General features: G+C 40.7%; 1 protein-coding gene across 1 annotated transcript in view; it reads right to left on the bottom strand.

The window, feature by feature from the left end:
* Positions 1-7346: 7346 nt before the first annotated feature.
* Positions 7347-22946, bottom strand: part of LOC126426626 (period circadian protein) — a 195944-nt gene continuing 180344 nt past the window's right edge. Inside the window, exons 22-24 of the mRNA XM_050088515.1 lie at positions 18710-18832; positions 13610-13765; positions 7347-8869 (exon numbers count right to left, since the gene is read on the bottom strand). Coding sequence (XP_049944472.1) covers positions 8774-8869; positions 13610-13765; positions 18710-18832 — 375 coding nt within the window. The 3' untranslated portion in view covers positions 7347-8773. The remainder of the gene's footprint in view (positions 8870-13609; positions 13766-18709; positions 18833-22946) is intronic.

The raw sequence follows: 22946 nt of genomic DNA, 5'->3' as shown, positions 1-22946 counted from the left end.
ACACAGATGCTACATACTGCAAGTTTGCCCACATTTCAACTTCTCCATAAACCGCCAAAAATGACCATTAACAAAACAATTTTTGAAATTGAGGAGTTACTTGGTCAAGTAGAAGTGGCTGCAGGTCACAAAACCTGACAGTGGCCAGGAGATTGGAGAGCTGACCTGACACCAGTCCACATCGCTCGCAACAAAACCATTCGCAGAGGAAAGCATGGGGGTCAGTTGGTTGGGCCCGTCAGTCTGCAGGCGGAGTTTATCTCCGTTCATGAAGCACGTTCAGCCATACAATCCTCCTTTTCCACCATTGCCTCGAGCAGCCCTTACATGCTCAATACTATTGGCACATTTTTTTTATTATTATTTAGCATATGATATGTAACCATCACAATAACACATAAAATACAGTACCACAGACACATAAAAATACAGTATAGATCTTTATATCTAAGCCATTGATCCAGTCCACCATTTCAGAAGAAACCAGGCTAGAATCCACTAGATTTCCAGGGAAGGCACGGAGGGGGCAGTCCACTGCTATATGCTTCATTGCTTGTGCAACTTCAGCACAGTCACAGTATGGGGTGTCCACCCAACCCCATTTATGAAGAACCGGAACACTTCTCCCCACACCACATCTGAAATGGTTAACCCTGCTCCAATTGTATCTTGGCAAGCTGAAACCATTGAAGAATTTTCAGCATTGCAGTGCGTCAGCAATCGTAAGTATTGAAATAATTATGAAAAATTCACCTCGATTGCACGAGCTACCTGGTGTTTACCTATGTTTCAGTGTGGGTAACCACGCCTTCTTCAGAACAAATATAAAAAAGCTTGGCTAAATAGGCATAGTCAAAGGCTAAAATCAATACCTACAGCGGCAAGACCCCATAAAAATTTTTACAGATACACGGTACATATGTACCAAGTCAATAATATTACTTATCTCAACCCTGTGTGTGCTGCCTCGCCCCAGCCAACGTACGATGGTCATGGACTCTCCACTGAACTGAGGCACCGCAGGCCACTCACATGTGCAGCTATGAAAGTCACTGTGCATGCATGCAGCCAGGAAACGCTCTTCTTACGCGTGGGAGCGGGATTACAAAGTTAAAACGGATCGCGACCTAACCGACTGCCAAAAGTTGTCGCACAAATAGCAAATTGAACAAATGATAAAAGTGATGATGCAGGAATTAAGACATATTTAATAGCAACGCATGACAAACTTTGTGCACGGATGGTAAATGAGCCACAAGCTAATATGGAGGCCCTAGAATTAGGTAGAAATTACAACTAAACTAAAAAGATAGCTATTAAGGACGTTATTGTTAACGGATAAACTGCACTAATAATATCTGCAGTAGAAACAACCATAGTCGCTACATTGCTATAGTACTAATTGGCCGACCAGGCTGTAACCAGAAGACGTTATAGATTTACAACATACCTTGGCTCCATGATCTTATAATTACATAGTAGCCAACCATGATACTTAAAATACCTCCTAAAAGCGCGCAGTAATAAGAAAATACAAATGATGTTCTTTTTTGCTAACGAAACCCTCAACACAGTAGGAGGGAAAACGTACCAAAATGGTGGGGGGGGGGGGGGGGGGGGCGCGGGGGGGGGGGGCGGGGGGCGCGTTACCATCTGTGAACAATCCAACATCGTGTACATGCATCAATCCACTTGCACGTCATGCAACTTAATGTGAAGAATTAACTAAGGGACAAACCTTCAAAGGAATTTCTGTTTTTTAATTGGAGCTGATGGTTAAGGACATCGTCTTTGGCATACTGCAGGTGTTTAAAAATCTGCATTTCCTCTAACATGACCAATTTTGAGCCCTTAACTTCAGCATGAAGCAACTCGATAGGACTCGGCGCATGAGCCATTTGTATAAGGTGTTCTGCATAAGTGGAACCCCTCCTGCCATCACCGCTTCTAGTGGGGATGTCCTCTTTGTATCTAGTCATGAGAGCTCGGCCTGTCTGACCTATGTAAAATTTCGGACAGTCACCGCAAGTACAGACTGAGACAGTTTATCATCTGTGATCTGCAACGAGTGGATTAAATTCTTGTGCAGATTATTGTTGGTGGAAAAGGATACTTATACGCTCTAAGCAAACGCCCTAATTTGTAATTAACATTACCTACAAAAGGGATAGATACTGTTGCCATCAGTTTGTCATTTACTAAATCTCCTAATGTGGAAGCCGTACCATTATTTTTATTTATTTTCTTATTGTACAAATGCTAGAAATAATGGTTATACTTCGCAACTGGTATGACATTAAAAAGAAGCTTACTAACCATGTTTTTAATGTCAGAGTTTCTGACCTATATGCCAAGAAGGATTATCTGAATGAAAGGGCTTATATGATATATTTAGAAATTTCAGAATTTTGTACCAGCCACTATAATTTCCAAAGAACACTTTGTGGTTAATGGCGAACGAATGGCTGTCACTACGCAAAGAAGAGATTGCCAACAGACATGATAATAAGCTCGCGAGCTTAGTTAGGAAGCTTAATCATAACAAAAAGTCAACGACTCATACTAATGCTGTAACTGAAACTAAACAATTTTTTTAACGTGTCTTAACAGACATCACAGTCTCTCCCCATGAAAAGGCTCTTCTCTCGAAGTTTAATCTTGAATCAGAAACATTAAAACCGAAAGCATTAGAAAACGTAATAGTGGATTTGAAACTCGGTTTAGAATATGCTAAAACACTAAAAATAAACAAACTCGTTTGGCTTACGAGGCTTGTAAAATTACGATTAAATTTTCACATAACAGTCAAAAATATAACACTCGTAAGGTTTTAAAAAATATAAACCAAAAACTAATACAGAATGATGCTCTTATTACTAAATCTGATAAGGGGAACTCCATAGTTATAGCTACAAAGAAAGAGTATATAGAAAAAACGGAAGCCTTTTTCCATGAGAACGGGATAATCATACTCGACAAAGACCCCACCGCTACGCTTCAAAAAGAAATTAGAATCGAACTTCAAAATACCAAAAATTTAATAGGAGAAATTCGAAAAAGGGACTTATCAACATGAACCCTAAACCCCCTTTTTTGAGAAGCCAGTTCAAGGTCCATAAATTAAACTACCCAATCCGCCCAACTGTCGACAGCACAGGGAGCAACTATCATAAATTGGCTAAATGCTTACATAGTAAAATCAAAGATTATTTTGTTTTTAGTAAAAGCTATACGGTCAAAAATTCTATTGAATTGGCCATGCTTTTGGGTAATGTAACCTGTTCTGAAGAGTCTAAACTTGTCTCGTTAGATATAGCAAGTCTGTATACGAATGTACCGCTGGACCAGACCCTACATGTTAGAGGATAATTTATGTCATTATAAGAGACTATCGCAAAAAAGAAATTGATGAGTTAATGATGTTGCTACAGATTGTCCTGAAATATAATTATTTTTACCTTTAATGATAGAACGTGTTCGCAACCACTTGGATTGTCTTTGGGAAGCCCCCTTGCTGGGATTTTATCTGAAATTTTCTTGAACTCCTTAGAGTTAGGTTTCTTTGGCAGTGGTAGAGAGATTTTGAGTAAAATAAAATTTTATACTAGGTACGTTGACGACATTTTGTTTGTCGTTAACGGTACTCAAAATGATGTAGACCACATTTTTTCTATCTTCAGTGAATTTCATAATAATATCAGTTTTACACTTGAGAAAGAATCCTTGACGAGGTCCTTGAACTATTTGGATCTCATGTTGATGGTGGTGGATAGCCGCATTGACTTTAATATATATCGGAAAGACACGCACTCTGATAATATCATTTCTGTAGATTCGGCGCATCCACATGCCCATAAGATGGTCTTTTTCCATTCGAGTATACATCGAACTACAGCTATCCCCGTCACCAGAGGCGCTAGAAACCGAATTGGTCACACTGGAAGCTATCGCTAGAAATAGTGGTTATAGTTCACAACTGGTGAGATGTTAGCACAATAAGAGAATAAATAAAAATAATGGTACGGCTTCCACATTAGGAGATTAGGTAAATGACAAACCGATGGCAACAGTATCTATCCCTTTTGTAGGTAACGTTAGCTACAAATTAGGGTGTTTGCTTAGAGCTATAACTTTAGAGTACCCTTTCCCACCAACAATAATCTGCACAAGAATTTAATCCACTCGTTGCAGATCACAGATGATAAACTGTCTCAGTCTGGAGTGTTTATAATTACTTGCGGTGACTGTCCGAAATTTTACATAGCTCAGACAGGCCGAGCTCTCATGACTGGATATAAAGAGCACATCCCCACTAGAAGCGGTGATGGCAGGAGGGGTTCCGCTTATGCAGAACACCTTATACAAATGGCTCATGCGCAGAGTCCTCCGTCTTGTATCGAGTTGCTTCATGCTGAAGTTAAGGGCTCAAAATTGGACATGTTAGAGGAAATGCAGATTTTTAAACACCTGCAGTATGCCAAAGACGATGTCCTTAACCATCAGCTCCAATTAAAAAACAGAAATTTCTTTGAAGGTTTCGGTCCCTTACTTAATTCTTCACATTAAGTTGCATGACGTGAAAGTTGGTTGATGCATGCGCACGATGTTGGATTGTTCACAGATGGTAACGTACCCCCCTCCCCCCCCCCCCATTTTGGTACGTTTTCCTTCCTACTGTGTTGAGGTTTTGGTTTGCCAAAAAGAACAACATTTGTATTTTCTTATTACTGCGCACTTTTAGGAGGTATTTTATGTATTATGGTTGGCTACTATGTAATTATAAGATCATGGAGCCAAGGTATGTTGTAAATCTATAACGTCTTCTGGTTACAGCCTGGTCGGCCAATTAGTACTATAGCAATGTAGCAACTGTGGTTGTTTCTGCTGCAGATATTATCAGTGCAGTTTATCAGTTAACATTAACGTCCTTAATAGCTATCTTTTTAGTTTAGTTGTAATTTCTACCTAATTCTAGGGCCTCCATATTAGCTTGTGGCTGATTTACCATCCGTGCACAAAGTTTGTCGTGCGTTGCTATTAAATATTTCTTAACTCCCACAACATCACTCTTATCATTTGTTCAATTTGCTATTTGTGTGACACCTTTTGGCAATCGGTTAGGTCGCGATCCGTGTTAACTTTGTAATCCCGCTCCCACGCATGAGAAGAGCGTTTCCTGGCCGCACGGATGCGCAGTGACTTTCATAGCTGCACATGTGAGTGGCCTGCGGTGCCTGAGTTCGGTGGAGAGCCTGTAATCGTACATTGGCTGGGGCGAGGCAGCACACACAGGGTTCAGATAAGTAATATTATTGACTTGGTACGTATGTACCGTGTATTTGTAAAAAAAATTTATGGGGTCTTGCAGCTGTAGGTGTTGATTTTAGCCTTTGACTACGACTATTTAGGCAAGCTGTTTTATATTTGTTCTGAAATGGGCGTGGTTACCCACGCTGAAACCTAGGTAAACACCAGGTAGTTTGTGCAATCGAGGCGGATTTTTCATAATTATTTTGAAACTATTGAGCCTTACTGTTGGATCTTCAACTTTCAAGATGCCCTGTAGAGTAGAAGATGCCCATTCTTTCCCACAGATGTCTTTGGGGTCGAAATGGTTGCTTAACAAGTCCATGGGCATTTTACATGCCAGTTCATGGGACTTCAGCCTTGACAATTCAAGCTGTCTCACATCTTCGTGGACTGAGAGTGATGAGTTATTCAGTATTCTTGACCACACATGACCAAGATGTCTTCTGATGTGAGAAGATGGTACATTACTCAACATCATAATAGTGTGTCAATATACTGCACAGAAGCACAAGGCCAAGAATGACACATAATTGTGCAATATTTATCTGCAGGACACATCAGTTGGAATTCTGCCATCACAGTGAACATGTTAGCACTCGACCATGTACGTGTATGTTGCGGCTGAGTTGCTTGCCTCCCAAAACGCAAGCAGAAATAATGCTTAACAGGCAAAATAAGTCCGAGAAGCTTTCTATGAACATTTCAGTGAGCCAGTGACTCTTCCATAGCAGAATAGATTAATAAACCAGTAAACCGCAACAACTAATTACAGATTTAACAAGCAACATAATTTATCATACGCACGGGCCTTTTTCTATATATTCTCTGTTGTAACAACTGTTGGAAACAATGTAAGACACTTATGCTGATTGTTAGCTTACATGATTTTATGTCTATCCTGTGACAACTGTTCCAAGAAAAATACATGTGTATTCTCTATGGTGAGCTGAAGCAATACTGTTTGCCAATTCCCAGAAATGCTACAACTAAAATAAATGTCTGCTTCAGTTAAGATATGATGATCTTATTTTCCTCTACAACTGTGGACCATAAGGTATCTGGTGTTCCCTAGTCAATGAGGAATTTTATTTCATCAAGAGTACTGCAAGGTACTTTCATACACCCCTTTAATTTTTTGTCATTTAATTTTTTCAGTTCTTCGCAGACATTTATTTGGAAGCGTGTTGAATTTCTCCTCGTCTCAGCAGAAACTGATGTGTATTGTGCATCTTACACAGTACAATATATTGTACAACTTATTTAACATCGGTCAATATTTTTAAAGCTCTGCAGTCATCTCGAATGTATTGCACAAAACGTCAATACTGATCGCATATGGTCATTGTATATTGTGCAATATAAAATAAATATTGAGTGTGTGAGGGCCCCTTAAAGAAGAGAGAATTATTGCATTGATACTAGTCCACTATATCATCTGCAAAGAAAATGACAGCCTGACTAACACTCTTGCTCCAGTCAGAAAACTGTGTTTGATATGGTGCGACATATTAAGTATACAAATATAACAGAGGGAAACATTCCACGTGGGAAAAATATATCTAAAAACAAAGATGATGTAACTTACGACACGAAAGCGTTGGTACATTGATAGAGACAATAACAAACACAAACACAAATACACACACACACACACACACACACACACACACACACACACACAGATATATATCCATCCGCACATATGTCTGCTTCTGTCTGTATATGTGCGGATGGATGTGTGTGTGTGTGTGTGTGTGTGTGTGTGTGTGTGTGTGTTTGTTAGTGTCTCTATCACCATACCAACACTTTCGTTTGGTAAGTTACACCATCTTTGTTTTTAGATATATTAAGTATACAAGTACGCAACTTAATCGTGTTAAGAAAAATCAAAAACATGTAAGGAAGTTTTTATTGTTATTACCTTACAATGTAGCAATTCCAATTATGCAGATAGGAAACAAAGGATGTCAGTTGTTGGATAGTGCAGGATTATAGGAATGTAATGCTCCAAGAGAGGGGGAAAACACACACAAGTGTTAAAAATAACTTTTTTTTATTTCGAAGTTATTTAGCAAATATATCCACAAATATATGTATATATACAGACACACACAAAATAAATGTGCAGTATTTCTTGCAACTTACATAACTACATGTACAAAAGCTAGTCAGTACAGGCTTCACAAGCCCTTATACTGGACTATAGTAAGAAAAGTGTAAAATAAATAAGTCTCAATAGAGTTTGAAAGTTTGCACAAAATATAGTCTCTTATCGTAGGATCCACAATGGTGGATTAGGAAGAACTTGCTCAAAAATGAAGCAAGTGCTGAAGCGCAGCAGAACAGAGGAAAAAAATGAAGAAATTTTCTCGACTTTGAATTCCAAAGTTGGCATCTGACTAGCATCCCACAGCTTCTGATAACATATACGTTTAATGAAAATGATTTCAGCTTTTTTCTTCTTCAGTCTGTTGTATTTAAACAAGATATCATTTCTCTTCTTTTCCTTAAACATCCTTGCTCATTTTCATAAAACACTGCTCAGTCTCACTGAGAATTAATTAAGTCTGTGTGCTGTCGTATTTGCCGAGCCCGGAGACGGAGGTACGGACGGTACAGCCGGTGACGTACATTCGTGCACCTCGCATCCCGGCGAGATCCGGAAAACCGGTCTCGCCCTCCGTTCTCGTTGTCGTTCGTTCCACCGGTCCCTCGGAACTGGTGCGACGACGGCAGCACTACTTCCCAGATGCCTGTAGATCCCTCGGTCTTGTAGCTCCCATCGCAATAAAAAAATGGATGTAAGCAACTTTACACATTTTCTGCTCTGAATGATATAGAAGCAGAACACGTGCAGACACTTTGAACATTTGAACACGACACACTGAAAGCAGCGCGGTGATGGTACAAGGTATAATACTGTCCGGGCAGAGCACTGTAGAAGATTCCACACAAGGAGAAAGAGCAGACACAGACAGATGGTGGTGAGCGGAACATTCTGCAGTCCTGCATGGTAAAGGAAATTCGGTAGTCTGGGATCTATCACTGTCTGTCCGCTTTTCAGGTACACGGGGAAGTAGGCTCGACAACCGGGCTGCGATTCCCACGAGGGAAATGCGCCTTTCCCATTTCGGGACCATTTTCCTCTTGCGGGAAACTGTGGTGCATTCCCGTGCTGGTGCCTCCGGGAAGACACCTGGTCCAGTGACTCCCACAGAGGTGCACGGCAAAGGTGGCGGGAGAGGCCGTACCGCGGGCAGGACACGGGCACCTGCGACGCTCCTCCGTCTCGCGAGTGAACCGTTGGACTCTGTCCGGAAGGGTCGGCTCCGGCAGACGAGCGCTTCCAGATCCCGAAGATCTGCAGGCAGCTCGGGGCCGAACCCCTTCGAGGAACGCGGGTGTTGCGTGGTGGCGCGTTGCTGGAGAAAGCCCCCTGGGGGCTACGACTGGGAGGCGTCCACTACGCCGGCTGCGATACGGGTGACGGCATCGGTGCATTCTCCTCGAAGATCATCACCAGCTTGCTGTACTCCAAACTGCGCCGCTTCTTGCGAGTCTGTAGAGAAAGAGTTACTATTTACTACACAGATGAGAGATGACAGAGGCGTGAGTCTCAGAAAGACATGTGTTATTCAATTTCAAACTAACACCAGAAGTAGACATTAATAATTGTGCACTAACTGAAGCATAGTGTATGAAATGTGTTGGGTACCAGCTGGATAGCAAGTTAAAATGAACCCAACACATTGATAAACAAATTAAGAAACTCAGCAGAGAATTATTATGACCTCGCTGTGCTGATCTAAGGACACGAGCGACTACTTATTTCTCCCTGACAGAATCATCTTCTGCAGTAGTGTGCCTACAGTAAATAAAGTGTTCAGCAGAAACAAGCAGTAAGAGTATTGTGTAAAGTAGATAACCATACACTGAGGTTACAAAAGTCATAGGATACTTGAGAATATCGTGTCAGTCCTCCTTTTGCAGGCAGTAGTTTAGCAGCTGAATGTGGTACAAACTCGCAAGTCATCAGAAGTTCCCTGCAGAAATATTGAGGCATGCTTCCTCTACAGCCGTCCGTAATTGCGAAAGTGCTAACAGTGCAGGACTTTGTGTACGAACTGACTTCCTGATTACATACCCTAAATGTTTGACGGGATTCGGGTCAAGCAATCGAGGTGGCCAAATCATTCACTTAAATTGTCCAGAATGTTCTTCCGACCAATCTAAATCTACATCTACATCTACATCTACATACATACTCCGCAATCCACCATACGGTGTGTGGCGGAGGGTACCTCGTACCACTACTAGCATCTTCTCTCCCTGATCCACTCCCAAACAAAAGAGGGAAAAATCACTGCCTATATGCCTCTGTATGAGCCCTAATCTCTCTTATCTTATCTTTGTGGTCTTTCCACAAAATATAAGTTGGCGGCAGTAAAATTGTACTGCAGTCAGCCTCAAATGCTGGTTCTCTAAATTTCCTCAGTAGCGATTCACGAAAAGAACGCCTCCCTTCCTCTAGAGACTCCCACCCGAGTTCCTGAAGCATTTCCGTAACACTCGCCTGATGATCAAACCTACCAGTAACAAATCTAGCAGCCCACCTCTGAATTGCTTCTATGTCCTCTCTCAATCCGACCTGATAGGGATCCCAAACGCTCGAGCAGTACTCAAGAATAGGTCGTATTAGTGTCTTCTAAGAGGTCTCCTTTACAGATGAACCACATCTTCCCAAAATTCTACCTATGAACCGAAGACGACTATCCGCCTTCCCCACAACTGCCATTACATGCTTGTCCCACTTCATATCGCTCTGCAACGTTACGCCCAAATATTTAAATCGACGTGACTGTGTCAAGCGCTACACTACTAATGGAGTATTCAAACATTACGGGATTCTTTTTCCTATTCATCTGCATTAATTTACGTTTATCTATATTTAGAGTTAGCTGCCATTCTTTACACCAATCACAAATCCTGTCCAAGTCATTTTGTATCCTCCTACAGTCACTCAACGACGACACCTTCCCGTACACCACAGCATCATCAGCAAACAGCCGCATATTGCTCTCCACCCTATACAAAAGATCATTTATGTAGATAGAAAACAACAGCGGACCTACCACACTTCCCTGGGGCACTCCAGATGATACCCTCACCTCCGATGAACAGTCACCATCGAGGACAACGTACTGGGTTCTATTACTTAAGAAGTCTTCGAGCCACTCACATACTTGGGCATCAATCCCATATGCTCGTACCTCAGTTAGGAGTCTGAAGTGGGGCGCAAACAATTAAGGCCCCGAGACGTGGTGCACTGCCTTGAAATGGTCTCCAAGTAGCTGAACATAGCCATTTACAGTTAGTGATCAGTTCAGTTGGACCAGAGGACACAGTCCATTCCATGTAAAAACAGCCCACACCATTCTTGAGGCACCACCAGTTCACACAGCACCTCGCTCACAACCTGGGTCCGCACCTTTGTGGGATCTGCGCCACACTCTAACACTACCATCACACCTAACCAACTGAAATCAGAACTTATTTGACTAGGACACGGTTTTCCAGTTGTCTAGGATCCAACTGATATGGTCACGAGTGCAGGTAAGGCATTGCAGATGGTATCATGCTGTTCGCAAACGCACTCACATTGCTCACCTGCACCCATAGCCTGTTAACGCCAGATTTATCCACACTGTCCAGACAGATACATTCCTCATACATCCCACATTGATTTCTGTGGTTATTTCACATTGCTCGTCTGTTAGCAGTGACAACTCTACTCGGACACCGCTGCTCTCGGTCGTTAAGTGAAGGCCGTTGGTCACTGTGCTGTCTGTGATGAGAGGTAATGCCTGAAATCTTGGCACACTCTTGAAACTGTGGATCTCTGAATACTGGTGTCCCTAACGATTTTTGAAATGGGATGTCCCATGTGTCTAGCTCCATTTACCACTCCATGTTCAAAGTCTGTTAATTGCTGTCGTGTGGCCACAATCATGTCAGAAACCTCGCATGAATCACTCGAGTACAAATGACAGTTTCACCAATACGCTGCCCTTTCATACCTCGTGTATGCAATGCTACCACCTGTATATCTAAAAACAAAGATGATGTAACTTACCAAACGAAAGCATTGGTATGTTGATAGAGACACTAACAAACACAAACACACACACAAAATTCAAGCTTTCGCAACCCACGGTTGCTTCATCAGGAAAGAGGGAAGGAGAGGGAAAGACGAAAGGATGTGGGTTTTCAGGGAGAGGGTAAGGAGTGATTCCAATCCCGGGAGCGGAAAGACTTACCTTAGGGGGAAAAAGGGACAGGTATACACTCTCGCGCACGCACACACGCGCACACACACGCACACACACACACACACACACACACACACACACACACACACACACACACATCCATCTGCACATATACAGAGACAAGCAAAAGCTTGAATTTTGTGTGTGTGTTTGTGCTTTATTAGTGTCTCTATCAACATACCAAAGCTTTCGTTTGGTAAGTTACATCATCTTTGTTTTTAGATATATTTTTCCCACGTGGAATGTTTCCCTCTATTATATTCATACTACCACCTTTTTTATATGTGCATCTTGCTATCTGATGACTTTTGTTATCTCAGTGTATAAGTTGCAGATGCTTTTTTAAGTAGGTTCGGATTCTTACACACTATGCAATACATTTGTTCCTTGCCAGTTTCATCTGAACTATGATATGTACAGGCTGCATAGAAGACACACGTATGACGTTCATGTAGACTGCCACTGTTTCAGTTCAAAGTGCCCTTTTGCATGTGTAGATGGAACCGATTGGTTTTCAGTGTAATTCTTATGTCAAAGACAAATTTTACTTTAAATCTGTCCAGAAGGTCTACACTGTTTTCCTCTGGACAAGTTTCCACATCTCAATAGTGAGGTTGCAACTGTGTTAAAATACTTTGATAAACTTATGTTTTTAGGAGGATTTTTTTGATTATGGAACTACGTAAGTCGCGATTACGTAGCAACGCAAGTCTGAAAATTTCTCAATTTGTCTGTGTCTGTCCACATGCCAACAGTTTTTACCACAAAAAATTATATCTTCTGTGCTAAAAATAATTAAATAATACTAAAAAAATGTTTTGCCTGTGGTCTATGTTGTTGAGAAACATGAAACACCAGTCATTTTTGTGCACTTAAAATCCAGTCTGAGGTGTAAAATTAGTTTTCAGTTATTTGATTTTCACATAAGTACATTATCAAAATTTTACTGATACATGAGGTTCTTTTCATATGGGTGACGTGCCTGCTGTGGCAGGGAAAAGAAGGGAACCAGCAGAAAAAGGCAAATATGCTCCTCTTCAAAAGACTGACTGAAAAGTGGGGTACCAGTTGCCTCATTGTGCCAAATTTTAGCATGCCAACATATTTGTGCTGAGACAGAAGCAGACAGTGGCAATGGAAAAGAGGCAGAAAAGTAATAAATACTGGACGACAGTAGACACTGGCCGTGGTAGAGAAAGAGTGAAGGAGATAATTGCAGTGTGGGAGAAAGAGAGAGACACAGTGGCAGCAGAGCATAGTTGACAGAGACAGAACAGTGTTAGGAAAAAAGTGAAGGAGACAGTGCCAGCACGGAGAGGAATAGAGAGGAAGAGAACGCGAAAGTGGGTGGGAGCCAGTGATAATGAGAGACAGAGTATATGTGAACAACAATGTGGAAAAGTGAGAAGAGACAGCAGCAGCGAGAAGGAAGAAATGAGATAGTAGCAGTAAGAGGAGCAAGAGCGAGACAGTGATAGTGAGAGCAGACTGTAATAGTAGGGCAGAATGAAGGGAGCTGTGGCTGTGACATAGGAGACAGTGACACACACAAAGAGGTAATGACTGGGCTGAATAAGTGGGTGAGAATGGACAAGTGGGAGTGGACGGACATGTGGGTGTGAGCGAATTATAATTAGGGGAGTTTGTGGTAGAGTGGAAGTATATTCACGTGCCAAAATTTTTGGGAAAATTTTTAAAGGTGCTGAGGAAGGTAGAATGAGACAGCTGGTACCCCTGTTTTCAGTCAGTCTCTTAATAAACAGGAGCTTATTCACCTTTTTGTGATCCAAAAGGAGCATTTTTCCACTGGTGATGACTACTGGCTGATGGCGATGATGATGACACATGTCTTGTGCTGATGTTGTGTGACTTGTGGTAATGAAGGCATGTGATCTGTTGTGATGATGATGATGAGGACGGCAAAGGGCTCATGGTGGTGGTGACACAAGACTCATAGTAATGATACGCACCCTGTGGATCGTGGCACCGGCTTCCGCCCCGGCACTGTCGTTGCCAGACCCCGAGCTGCTGGAAGTGAGCTCGCCCTCCTCGAAGCCCAGCTCCTTGCCGCCGGCGCGCGCCATGTCCAGGTACAGCTGGCCCAGCTGCTCGTTCACCAGCATCGGCTGCAACAAAACGTGACACAGACACTGTAGCTATCTGTCTCTGTCGGTGCCTTACACTTCCACTATTTCTTCACGGCAGAGTTGCAGGAATATATATGAAACTTCCTGACAGATTAAAACTGTGTGCCAGACCGAGACTCGAACTCGGGACCTTTGCCTTTCGCGGGCAAGTGCTCTACCGACTGAGCTACCCGAGCACGACTCACACCCCGTCCTCACAGCTTTACTTCTGCCAGTACCTCGTCTCCTACCTTCCAAACTTTACAGAAGCTCTCCTGCGAACCTTGCAGAACTAGCACTCCTGAAAGAAAGTCCCGAGTTCGAGTCTCGGTCCGGCACACAGTTTTAATCTGCCAGGAAGTTTCATATAAGCGCACACTCTGCTGCAGAGTGAAAATCTCATTCAGGAATATATATGCTCCAGTCTCTTCCTCGCTTGTATACGATGGCTTAGTTTTACCGGCATAACGAGTATTCCAGGTTTCCAAATTATTTTGACTTCTTGCTTCCGTATCTACACCTACACGATTACTCTGCAGTTCACACTCAAGTGTTTGGCAGTTGGTGCATAGTATCACTTTAACACTATTTTTCTGCCACTAAAATGTCAAATACTACACACAGAAAATGGTGACTTAATTCTTTCACTGTGAGCTCTCATTTCTCTTATTTTATCACAATGGTCATTTCCCCCAATGTAAGTACGAGTCAGAAAAATACTTTGCCCTTCTGCAGAGAAAGTGGTGGTTGAAATTACACGAAAAAATCTCAAAGCAATGAAAAAGCCTTTCCTTTAATGATTGCCACCCGAATTACTTATCATATCCATGACATACACACACTTATTTAGTGATAATATGAAATGGGATTGCCTTCTTTGCATTTCTTTCCCCAATGGTCTCCATCAGTCCTATCTGGTAAAGTTCCTGTATCACACTGCAGTATTCCTCGGTAGTAAACTGTAGGGATCTGTGGTCAAACCTCACTTCGACATACAGTTTTGTCTCTTACAACCATTGTAACAAATACTCAGTAAAGAACACTCCTCATAAAGATTACCTTTGCTTTTTTTTCTTGAAAATTGGTAATTGACTTTATCTATAGGACTTGCAAATGTAATCCACAGAAGTTTCAATTGATAATGTTCCACAATATACATACATGACCTAGAAAAAAACATTGAAAAACCTATGAGGCTGTTCACAGATGAAGCTGATGCATAGAAAATGAGTGTCTGCCACTACTTTTATTTCATGAATGGTTCAATATATCGAAATTATGTTTTCAGCAGATTATAGCAGACTGAAAGGCATGTGATTTTGTTACATGTTTAATACTCTTATATCAGCTGGCAAATATGGTTTCTTAAATTAAATTATACATTTTAATAGCGTTGGGTAACTCTTTAAAAGACAAATACTGTGATGTATTAAACAAGCAAACAAAGTTTCTTATCACTCTACATGCCCATTTGCTGAGAACTCCATTTCAATATTATGAATCATTCATAAAATAACGGGTGGTGTTACGTCTTATGTGTCTCACTATGTATAAAGAAGTTGCAACTCTAGAAAATTTTAGTGAAATGCAGGAGTGCTAGCAAAAGGACTGACACTTTCTGCAGAGGCTGCCAATTGACTCACATCATAAATATATGTGCTATATCTTACTTAAGTAGCTGCACAGATCCATCGATGTCCAGCAAACTATAATAACAGATGCTAAAAGAACGGGATTGTGCATCACGGAGTAATTCACATTTAAAATTCAGGGAATAGCCAACATCATGCTGCTTCCTCCTACACATATTTCCTGGAAATATTTAGATGTAAGCTTTGAGTGATTCGAGCTCAAACAAAGGCTGACAGATAATCATTCTACCGTGCACCATTCACAACTGGAACAACACAAGGGGAGAAGTGACAGTGGTAAATAACAGGACACTCTGTGTTGATCGCTGTTAGTGGAGTACTATGTTATCTAGTGCAATGATGATCACGGAGCCTTTTAATGATTTTATGTCATTCACTGACAAAATGATAGTGGTAATGAAGTGTCCCCCGCCACAGACAATAAGGTGGCTTTTGGAGTATAGGTGTGGACAGAGATGCAGATGAATCGACTCACTTATTTTTAGATGCTGACTTGTCATGTACAGTTTTATTTTATATGTTAACCAACGCACATAATGTGGCTGATGATGGCATGGCAACAAACACCTGCATAAGGGTTGCATTTTCTCATTTTACAGATGGAATTCGCGTAAGTATAAGTTATAACATCATTTTACAGTAATACCAAATGTAATTCATATTATTATGGTTTCTAAAGTGAACTGTTTTCACTAGTGATGTACACGCCAGTTGTGCCTGTGTTATGTTACATGCGATTTAGGCAAACGACGTTCCCCGTTCCCTATTTATGACAAGGAAAGATGATAGTGGCAAAATGGTAAAGTGGTATTAGATAGGGAAGAAGTGGCAAATCATGTACTGTGTGTGGTCGTTCTGTTTCATGTTTGTGCACAGTTGAACAGAGAGGTATGCAATTCAGGTAATCAGCAAGGCACAATGGCGGGTAAACATCTCCACTTCCTGTGGGCAGGGCCTTCTATGTGGCGACGTCGCGGTTTAGCGATGTCTTGACTGCCAAGGAGCAGACACGCTCTCAAAAAATACAAACAGCAATGAACAAAGGAAGCTCTAAACTGAAATGCTGCTTACTTCTCATTGAGCCTTCAATAAGGATGTTATATTTAATTTATACTGTATCTGCTCCAAGTTACGAAGTAATTGTGATCTGTACTCCCAACGAAACAAATATGAGACAATCAATGTGTAAGGTTGCTGATGTCATTTTGTAATTGGAGTAGATATTTTTTTCCTTTCAGTGGTAATAGCTGCAAAGGACAGACATGCCAACTTTCAAAAGTGAAAAATCAGGAGAATTTTAGCAGTGTACTATTGTGAATTACAACACATCTCTGACGATTAAAGTTGCAATAATTCAATTACATTTGGTTCATTATTTACATGTAAATACTAAATAATGGACGTACCTGCGCCTTCGGACTGTATAATTTATCACTCAACATGCTGAACAATATGAATGATGAGCTCTGCAGGTTTCTTTGGATTCACACACATCGAAACGAAGCACTCTCGAGAGAACTACAGTTCGAAATTACGATCCGAGGAAACAAATTAACGTAGATTTCTGTTTTGACATTAGCACAGTTTTTGCATGAATAAATCACTGTTAAATGATCACACATTTTCGTTTCATAATGCAACCCATATTTGCACGGCATCCCATATCCGCAACACATATTTCCCAAATTTAAATCAATTTTATACAGGATGTACATGTTAGGCTTAGCAAATAATCTGAATACTTTATCAGTCTGAATTTGTCTGATTACGGTAGTTTCTTATTCAGCACATCCGTAGCTGACTTAGACTTCTTCAAAAACTCTGAACTAAATTTCTGCTCAAAGCACTTGCCATTTTGAACTGATTTTAAAATCAAAAATTTCTCCAAAGACGTTTCTGAAAGCATGGACCTGAACTGAGTTTTGGTCTTTGTAACTGTGCTAAAAATTCTTTCACATTCCGCATTACTATGTGGAATTGACAAAATAGCCAGCATCACCTCTGCAAGTTTATCATACTGAAGAACCCCATCAGCTGATTTCTTCTGCCCTACCAACGCCCACTGAACATCAATTCTCTCTGCTGCCAAGTTGGTTTCTTCCAGCTGAAAGTTACAGAACTGAGAGTGAAGAATATCAACTTCTGTATCTAAGTGTTCACTTTCGATAATCATAATATTAGGAAATCTGTTTATGAAAAACCTAAGGCTGGAAAATGATGCTTTGCCAATTATAGAAATATTTGCAACTTCTGCATGCGTTAAAACTTCATCTTTGAATGGAAATTTGTGTATCATGTAATCACATGATGATAAGAAACATTTTCTTACAGACTTAAAGAATATAGACTTTTCCTCAGGCTTCAAAGTGGTCACCAAAGCAAATGTAGAATTTCTCTATCATCAGATCATAATCATCCTTTTGATTTGATTTACGATTGCGCTGGTGCTACGAGATGTGGAGGAAATTGGCACTATTCGAAAGATATTCATTTGTCTCTGAATGCTGCCAACGATAAGTTCCTTACTTCCTCGTAGATACGAAGCGCGAGCTACGCCTACTGCCACTCCCAACAGCCACCACACCAATCTTCCAAGGTAACATAGACAAGTACCAGCCATACCTTCTCATCCACCAACATATCGAAGGCGCAGGATTTTCAAATAGTAAGGAAAGTATTGAAACTGCTCTGAAAATCGGGAGATCGGTCTTCACTGTTGGGAGATCGGGAGGAAGAAGGAAAAATTGGGAGCCTCCTGCTTAAATTGGGAGAGTTGGCACGTCTGAAAGGAGCAGAGTACAAGTCTTCCCAGGGCTAAGCATGATTCTAATGAGACACTGCTATGCAGGGCCTCCATATAAACATAAATAATGGTGCACATTCTTAAGCAACCTTTATCACAGATACCGTTACAGAGTGTTCCTCCATACTAATGTGTCGTAAATAAGATACGTGACCACAGTTTTTTTACTGCGCCAGAGGTGTGTAAAAAATTTTTATATTTATGTCTGGCTTTATTTTTCTATTCTTGAAGCTGCTGTAACTTTCGTCATCAGTTTCATTACCAGGTAACGGGGGCAAAAGTAGCTAACAGCAAAAAATCATGAAACAAAGTATTATTTCAAAAATAAAAACAGCCTACACAGGACAATGACTTCCCTGACATAGCTAGACATTCTCAGATTAGAATACAAATGACACTTTAAGTAACCTATGTGAACTCCAATAGTGCGAAAGCACTCATTTAGTGGTGCACATAAGATTACGTATTACGTACGGAACGTGTCCTCACCTGTGAGATAGCCCGCAACTTCTGCAGGTCATCCTTCAGCACAGCATTCAACTCGCGTTCAGACACCTGGTACCTGAACATCAGGTCCGGGGTCACCTCCACGTTCTCCAGCCACGGTGGATCCTGTAAGCAGAAGGAAATGTCCAATGCAGCAAAGCTACTGGAAGTGTTGCTAGCAATACAGTGACTTAGAGCCCTGTCAGGGACACAATGTTGTGAAATTACAAAGTACTGCTCTAGGAAATTGACGACTAGGCAATGACTTTCAAATACTATAAGGGTGAAGACGCCTGGAGATACTGACAGGTTTCAGATAGATTATATAATGGTAAAACAGAGATTTAGGAACCAGGTTTTAAATTGTAAGACATTTCCAGGGGCAGATGTGGACTCTGACCACAATCTATTGGTTATGAACTGTAGATTAAAACTGAAGAAACTGCATAAAGGTGGGAATTTAAGAAGATGGGAACCCAGAGGTTGTACAGAGTTTCAGTGAGAGCATAAGGGAACAATTGACAGGAATGGGGGAAAGAAATACAGTAGAAGAAGAATGGGTAGCTCTCAGGGATGAAGTAGTGAAGGCAGCAGAGGATCAATTACGTAAAAAGACAAGGGCTAGTAGAAATCCTTGGGTGACAGAAGAAATATTGAATTTAATTGACGAAAGGAGAAAATAAAAAAATGCAGTAAATGAAGGAGGCAAAAAGGAATACAAACATCTGAAAAATGACATCGACAGGAAGTGCAAAATGGCTAAGCAGGCATGGCTAGAGGACAAATGTAAGGATGTAGAGGCTTATCTCACTAGGGTTAAGATAGATACTGCCTACAGGAAAATTAAAGAGACCTTTGGAGAAAAGAGAACCACTTGCATGAATATCAAGAGCTCAGATGGAATCCCAGTTCTAAGCAAAGAAGGGAAAGCAGAAAGGAGGAAGGAGTATATAGAGTGTCTATAAAGGGCCAATGTACTTGAGGACAATATTATGGAAATGGAAGAGTATGAAGATGAAGATGAAATGGGAGATATGATACTGCATGAAGAGTTTGACAGAGCACTGAAACACCTACGACGAAACAAGGCCCCGAGAGTAGACAACATTCCATTAGAACTACTGACAGCCTTGGGAGAGCCAGTCCTGACAAAATTCTACCATCTGGTGAGAAAAATGTATGATACAGGCGAAATACCCCTCAGACTTCAAGAAGAAAATAATAATTCCAATCCCAAAGAAAGCAGGCATTGACAGATGTGAAATTTACCGAACTATCAGTTTAATAAGTCACATCTGCAAAATACTAACGCGAATTCTTTGCAGACGAATGGAAAAACTGATAGAAGCCGACCTCGGGGAAGATCAGTTTGGATTCCGGAGAAAAATGGGAACATGTGAGGCAATACTAACCCTATGACTTATTTTAGAAGCTAGATTAAGGAAAGGCAAACCTATGTTTCTAGCATTTGTAGACTTAGAGAAAGCTTTCGACAATGTTGACTGTAATACTCTATTTCAAATTCTGAAGGTGGCAGGGGTAAAATAAAGGGAGCGAAAGGTTATTTACAATTTGTACAGAAACCAGATGGCAGTTATAAGAGTCGACGGACATGAAAGGGAAGCAGTGGTTGTGAAGGGAGTGAGACAGGGTTGTAGACTCTCCCCGATGCTATTCAATCTGTATATTGAGCAATCAGTAAAGGAGACAAAAGAAAAATTTGTAGTAGGAATTAAAAACCACAGAAAAGAAATAAAAACTTTGAGGTTTGCCGATGACATTGTAATTTTGTCAGAGACAGCAAAGGACTTGGAAGAGCAGTTAAACGGAATGGACAGTGTCTTGAAAGGAGGGTATGAGATGAACATCAACAAAAGCAAAATGAGGATAATGGACTGTAGTCGAATTAAGTCGGGTGATGCTGATGGAATTAATTAGGAAATGAGACACTTAAAGTAGTAAAGGAGTTTTGTTATTTGGGGAGCAAAATGATTGATGACGGTCGAAGTAGAGAGGATATAAAATGTAGACTGGCAATGGCAAGGAAAGCGTTTCTGAAGAATAGAAATTTGTTAACATAGAGCATTGATTTCTGTGTCAGGAAGTCGTTTCTGAAAGTATTTGTATGGAGTGTAGCCATGTATGGAAGTGAAACGTGGACGATAAATAGTTTGGACAAGAAGGGAATAGAAGCTTTTGAAATGTGGTGCTACAGAAGAATGCTGAAGATTAGATGGGTAGATCACGTAACTAATGAGGAGGTACTGAATAGAATTGGGGAGGAGTTTGTGGCACAACTTGACTAGAAGAAGGGACCGGCTGGTAGGACATGTTCTGAGGCATCAAGGGATCAGCGATTTAGTATTGGAGGGCAGCGTGGAGGGTAAAAATCATAGAGGGAGACCGAGAGATGAATACACTAAGCAGATTCAGAAGGATGTAGGTTGCAGTAAGTACTGAGAGATGAAGAAGCTTGCACAGGATAGAGTAGCATGGAGAGCTGCATCAAACCAGTCTCAGGACTGAAGACCACAACAACAACAACAACAACAACAACAACAAGTGTGAAGAAAAATAAAGAGGGCCAGTCAGTAACCTAAGACCAAAAAACACAATGGAAAGTGTGCCAATTTTCTAAAAATAACTGGCAGGTAAAAAGTTCTATGATCTTGTGGAAATTCTCGTGCTAAACTACAGAAAATAGACCACAAGAAAGAACTTATAGTTACTGTATTATAGTTTCTTTAGCCAACTACATATTATTTCTTTTATGTAGTGTAATTATAAAACTTGTGGGAATACAGAGCCATTTGTGTACATATAAAAAAAATGATTGGGGCAGCTGCATTTGATAAGTAGGGGATCCCTGGGCCCGAGTGGCAGTATGATACAAATTTTCATTTGTCACAACACATTCATTACACTGCATGTTTGAGATTCCCAACCAGTTTCTGTTGATATCATTTGAATATATGATGAATGTAACTCAATTTAAAAACATTGTACACTCTCTGATCAGAAGTAGACAGAGAGTTATTGGGCATGCGTCCACCCTTCACCACTAGGATAGTTTGAACTCTGAGCTTTCAATGAGGTGTCTGTTTGTCAGTGGAAGAATGGCAGCCCACGCTTTCTCGACACCTGACGTCAGAAAAGGTAGTGACGTCAGACACTGCGGCCGGAGCAAAGTCAAAATCCTAACTTATCTCAATCCTTTTTGAATTAAGTCATTCAGCATTTGGCTGTTAAAAATGTTATTTACTGTGACTGCAATTTTGACACGCAGTCATTGTCAAGCATTCTGAAAGCAAAAAGTCTCCATATAAAGTATGCTACACTGAAAAAAATTAAGTAACTGTTCCACGGGATTGGCACTCTGGACAGGACAGTCCATTTTTTGGAATGTCATCGTACACAAACCGCTGCCCCACATATGCTGCTTTAAGGGGTTCCGGAAAGGCTCAAAATCATGAAAAGTTCAATTTTTACTTTTTTGCGTTTTCTGAATCTGCAGACTATTACCTTTTAATAGATATATAATTTATTCAATTCCGAAGACTACAACTATTTTTAAAAATTTTTTTTTTGAAATGTGTTCTACATGGGCATGACCCACTGTGGCGCTGTTAAACTGCTGTCAAATGGTGTTATTATTAACGTCCGTGTTCATCAGGTACATTTTAGTGATGTGAGTTAAAGTATGTGTTGTGGCTAACCTGTGATGGTTCAATATATATCGCTGGTGTGATTGTCGATTGTTTCATGTTTATTTACTCTGTCGTTATCTTGAAAATATTCGTAATTAATTCTGTTTCTTGAGTCTCTGTTTTGTTGAAGTATAATAATGAGTAAAAGTAAAGTTATTAGAAATCCTTTGAAGGCTTTTAAGAAAAGGAGAAATGTTGGAAAGCCAAAGGTATGTGTTATTACTGTAAACAATAAAGACGATAACCAAGTGAGTGAACCTAACCTCTCAAGTACACCTGCCCATAGCAGTGAAAGTGGGAAAGAAAATACTTCACAGAAGAAGCTTGGTTCAATGAGTGAAAACTATGAATGTTTTATGGGCGAATCGGATGTGAATGAAATATTTGATATGCCGGTTTTCAAAGGAATTTTTTCAAACTGTGTAAGATGTATTCATTGTAGTGAAGTTGGTCTGGAACTCTCCATCATAAAGCACGTAGGACTTGCTAGTGAAATACAACTGAAATGTGATAAGTGTTCATACATGACCACC

Source organism: Schistocerca serialis, chromosome 11, assembly GCF_023864345.2.
Source record: "Schistocerca serialis cubense isolate TAMUIC-IGC-003099 chromosome 11, iqSchSeri2.2, whole genome shotgun sequence".
Taxonomy (NCBI): domain Eukaryota; kingdom Metazoa; phylum Arthropoda; class Insecta; order Orthoptera; family Acrididae; genus Schistocerca; species Schistocerca serialis.
Note: the sequence above shows the minus strand (reverse complement) of the source record. Positions and strands in the feature narration are given on the sequence as shown.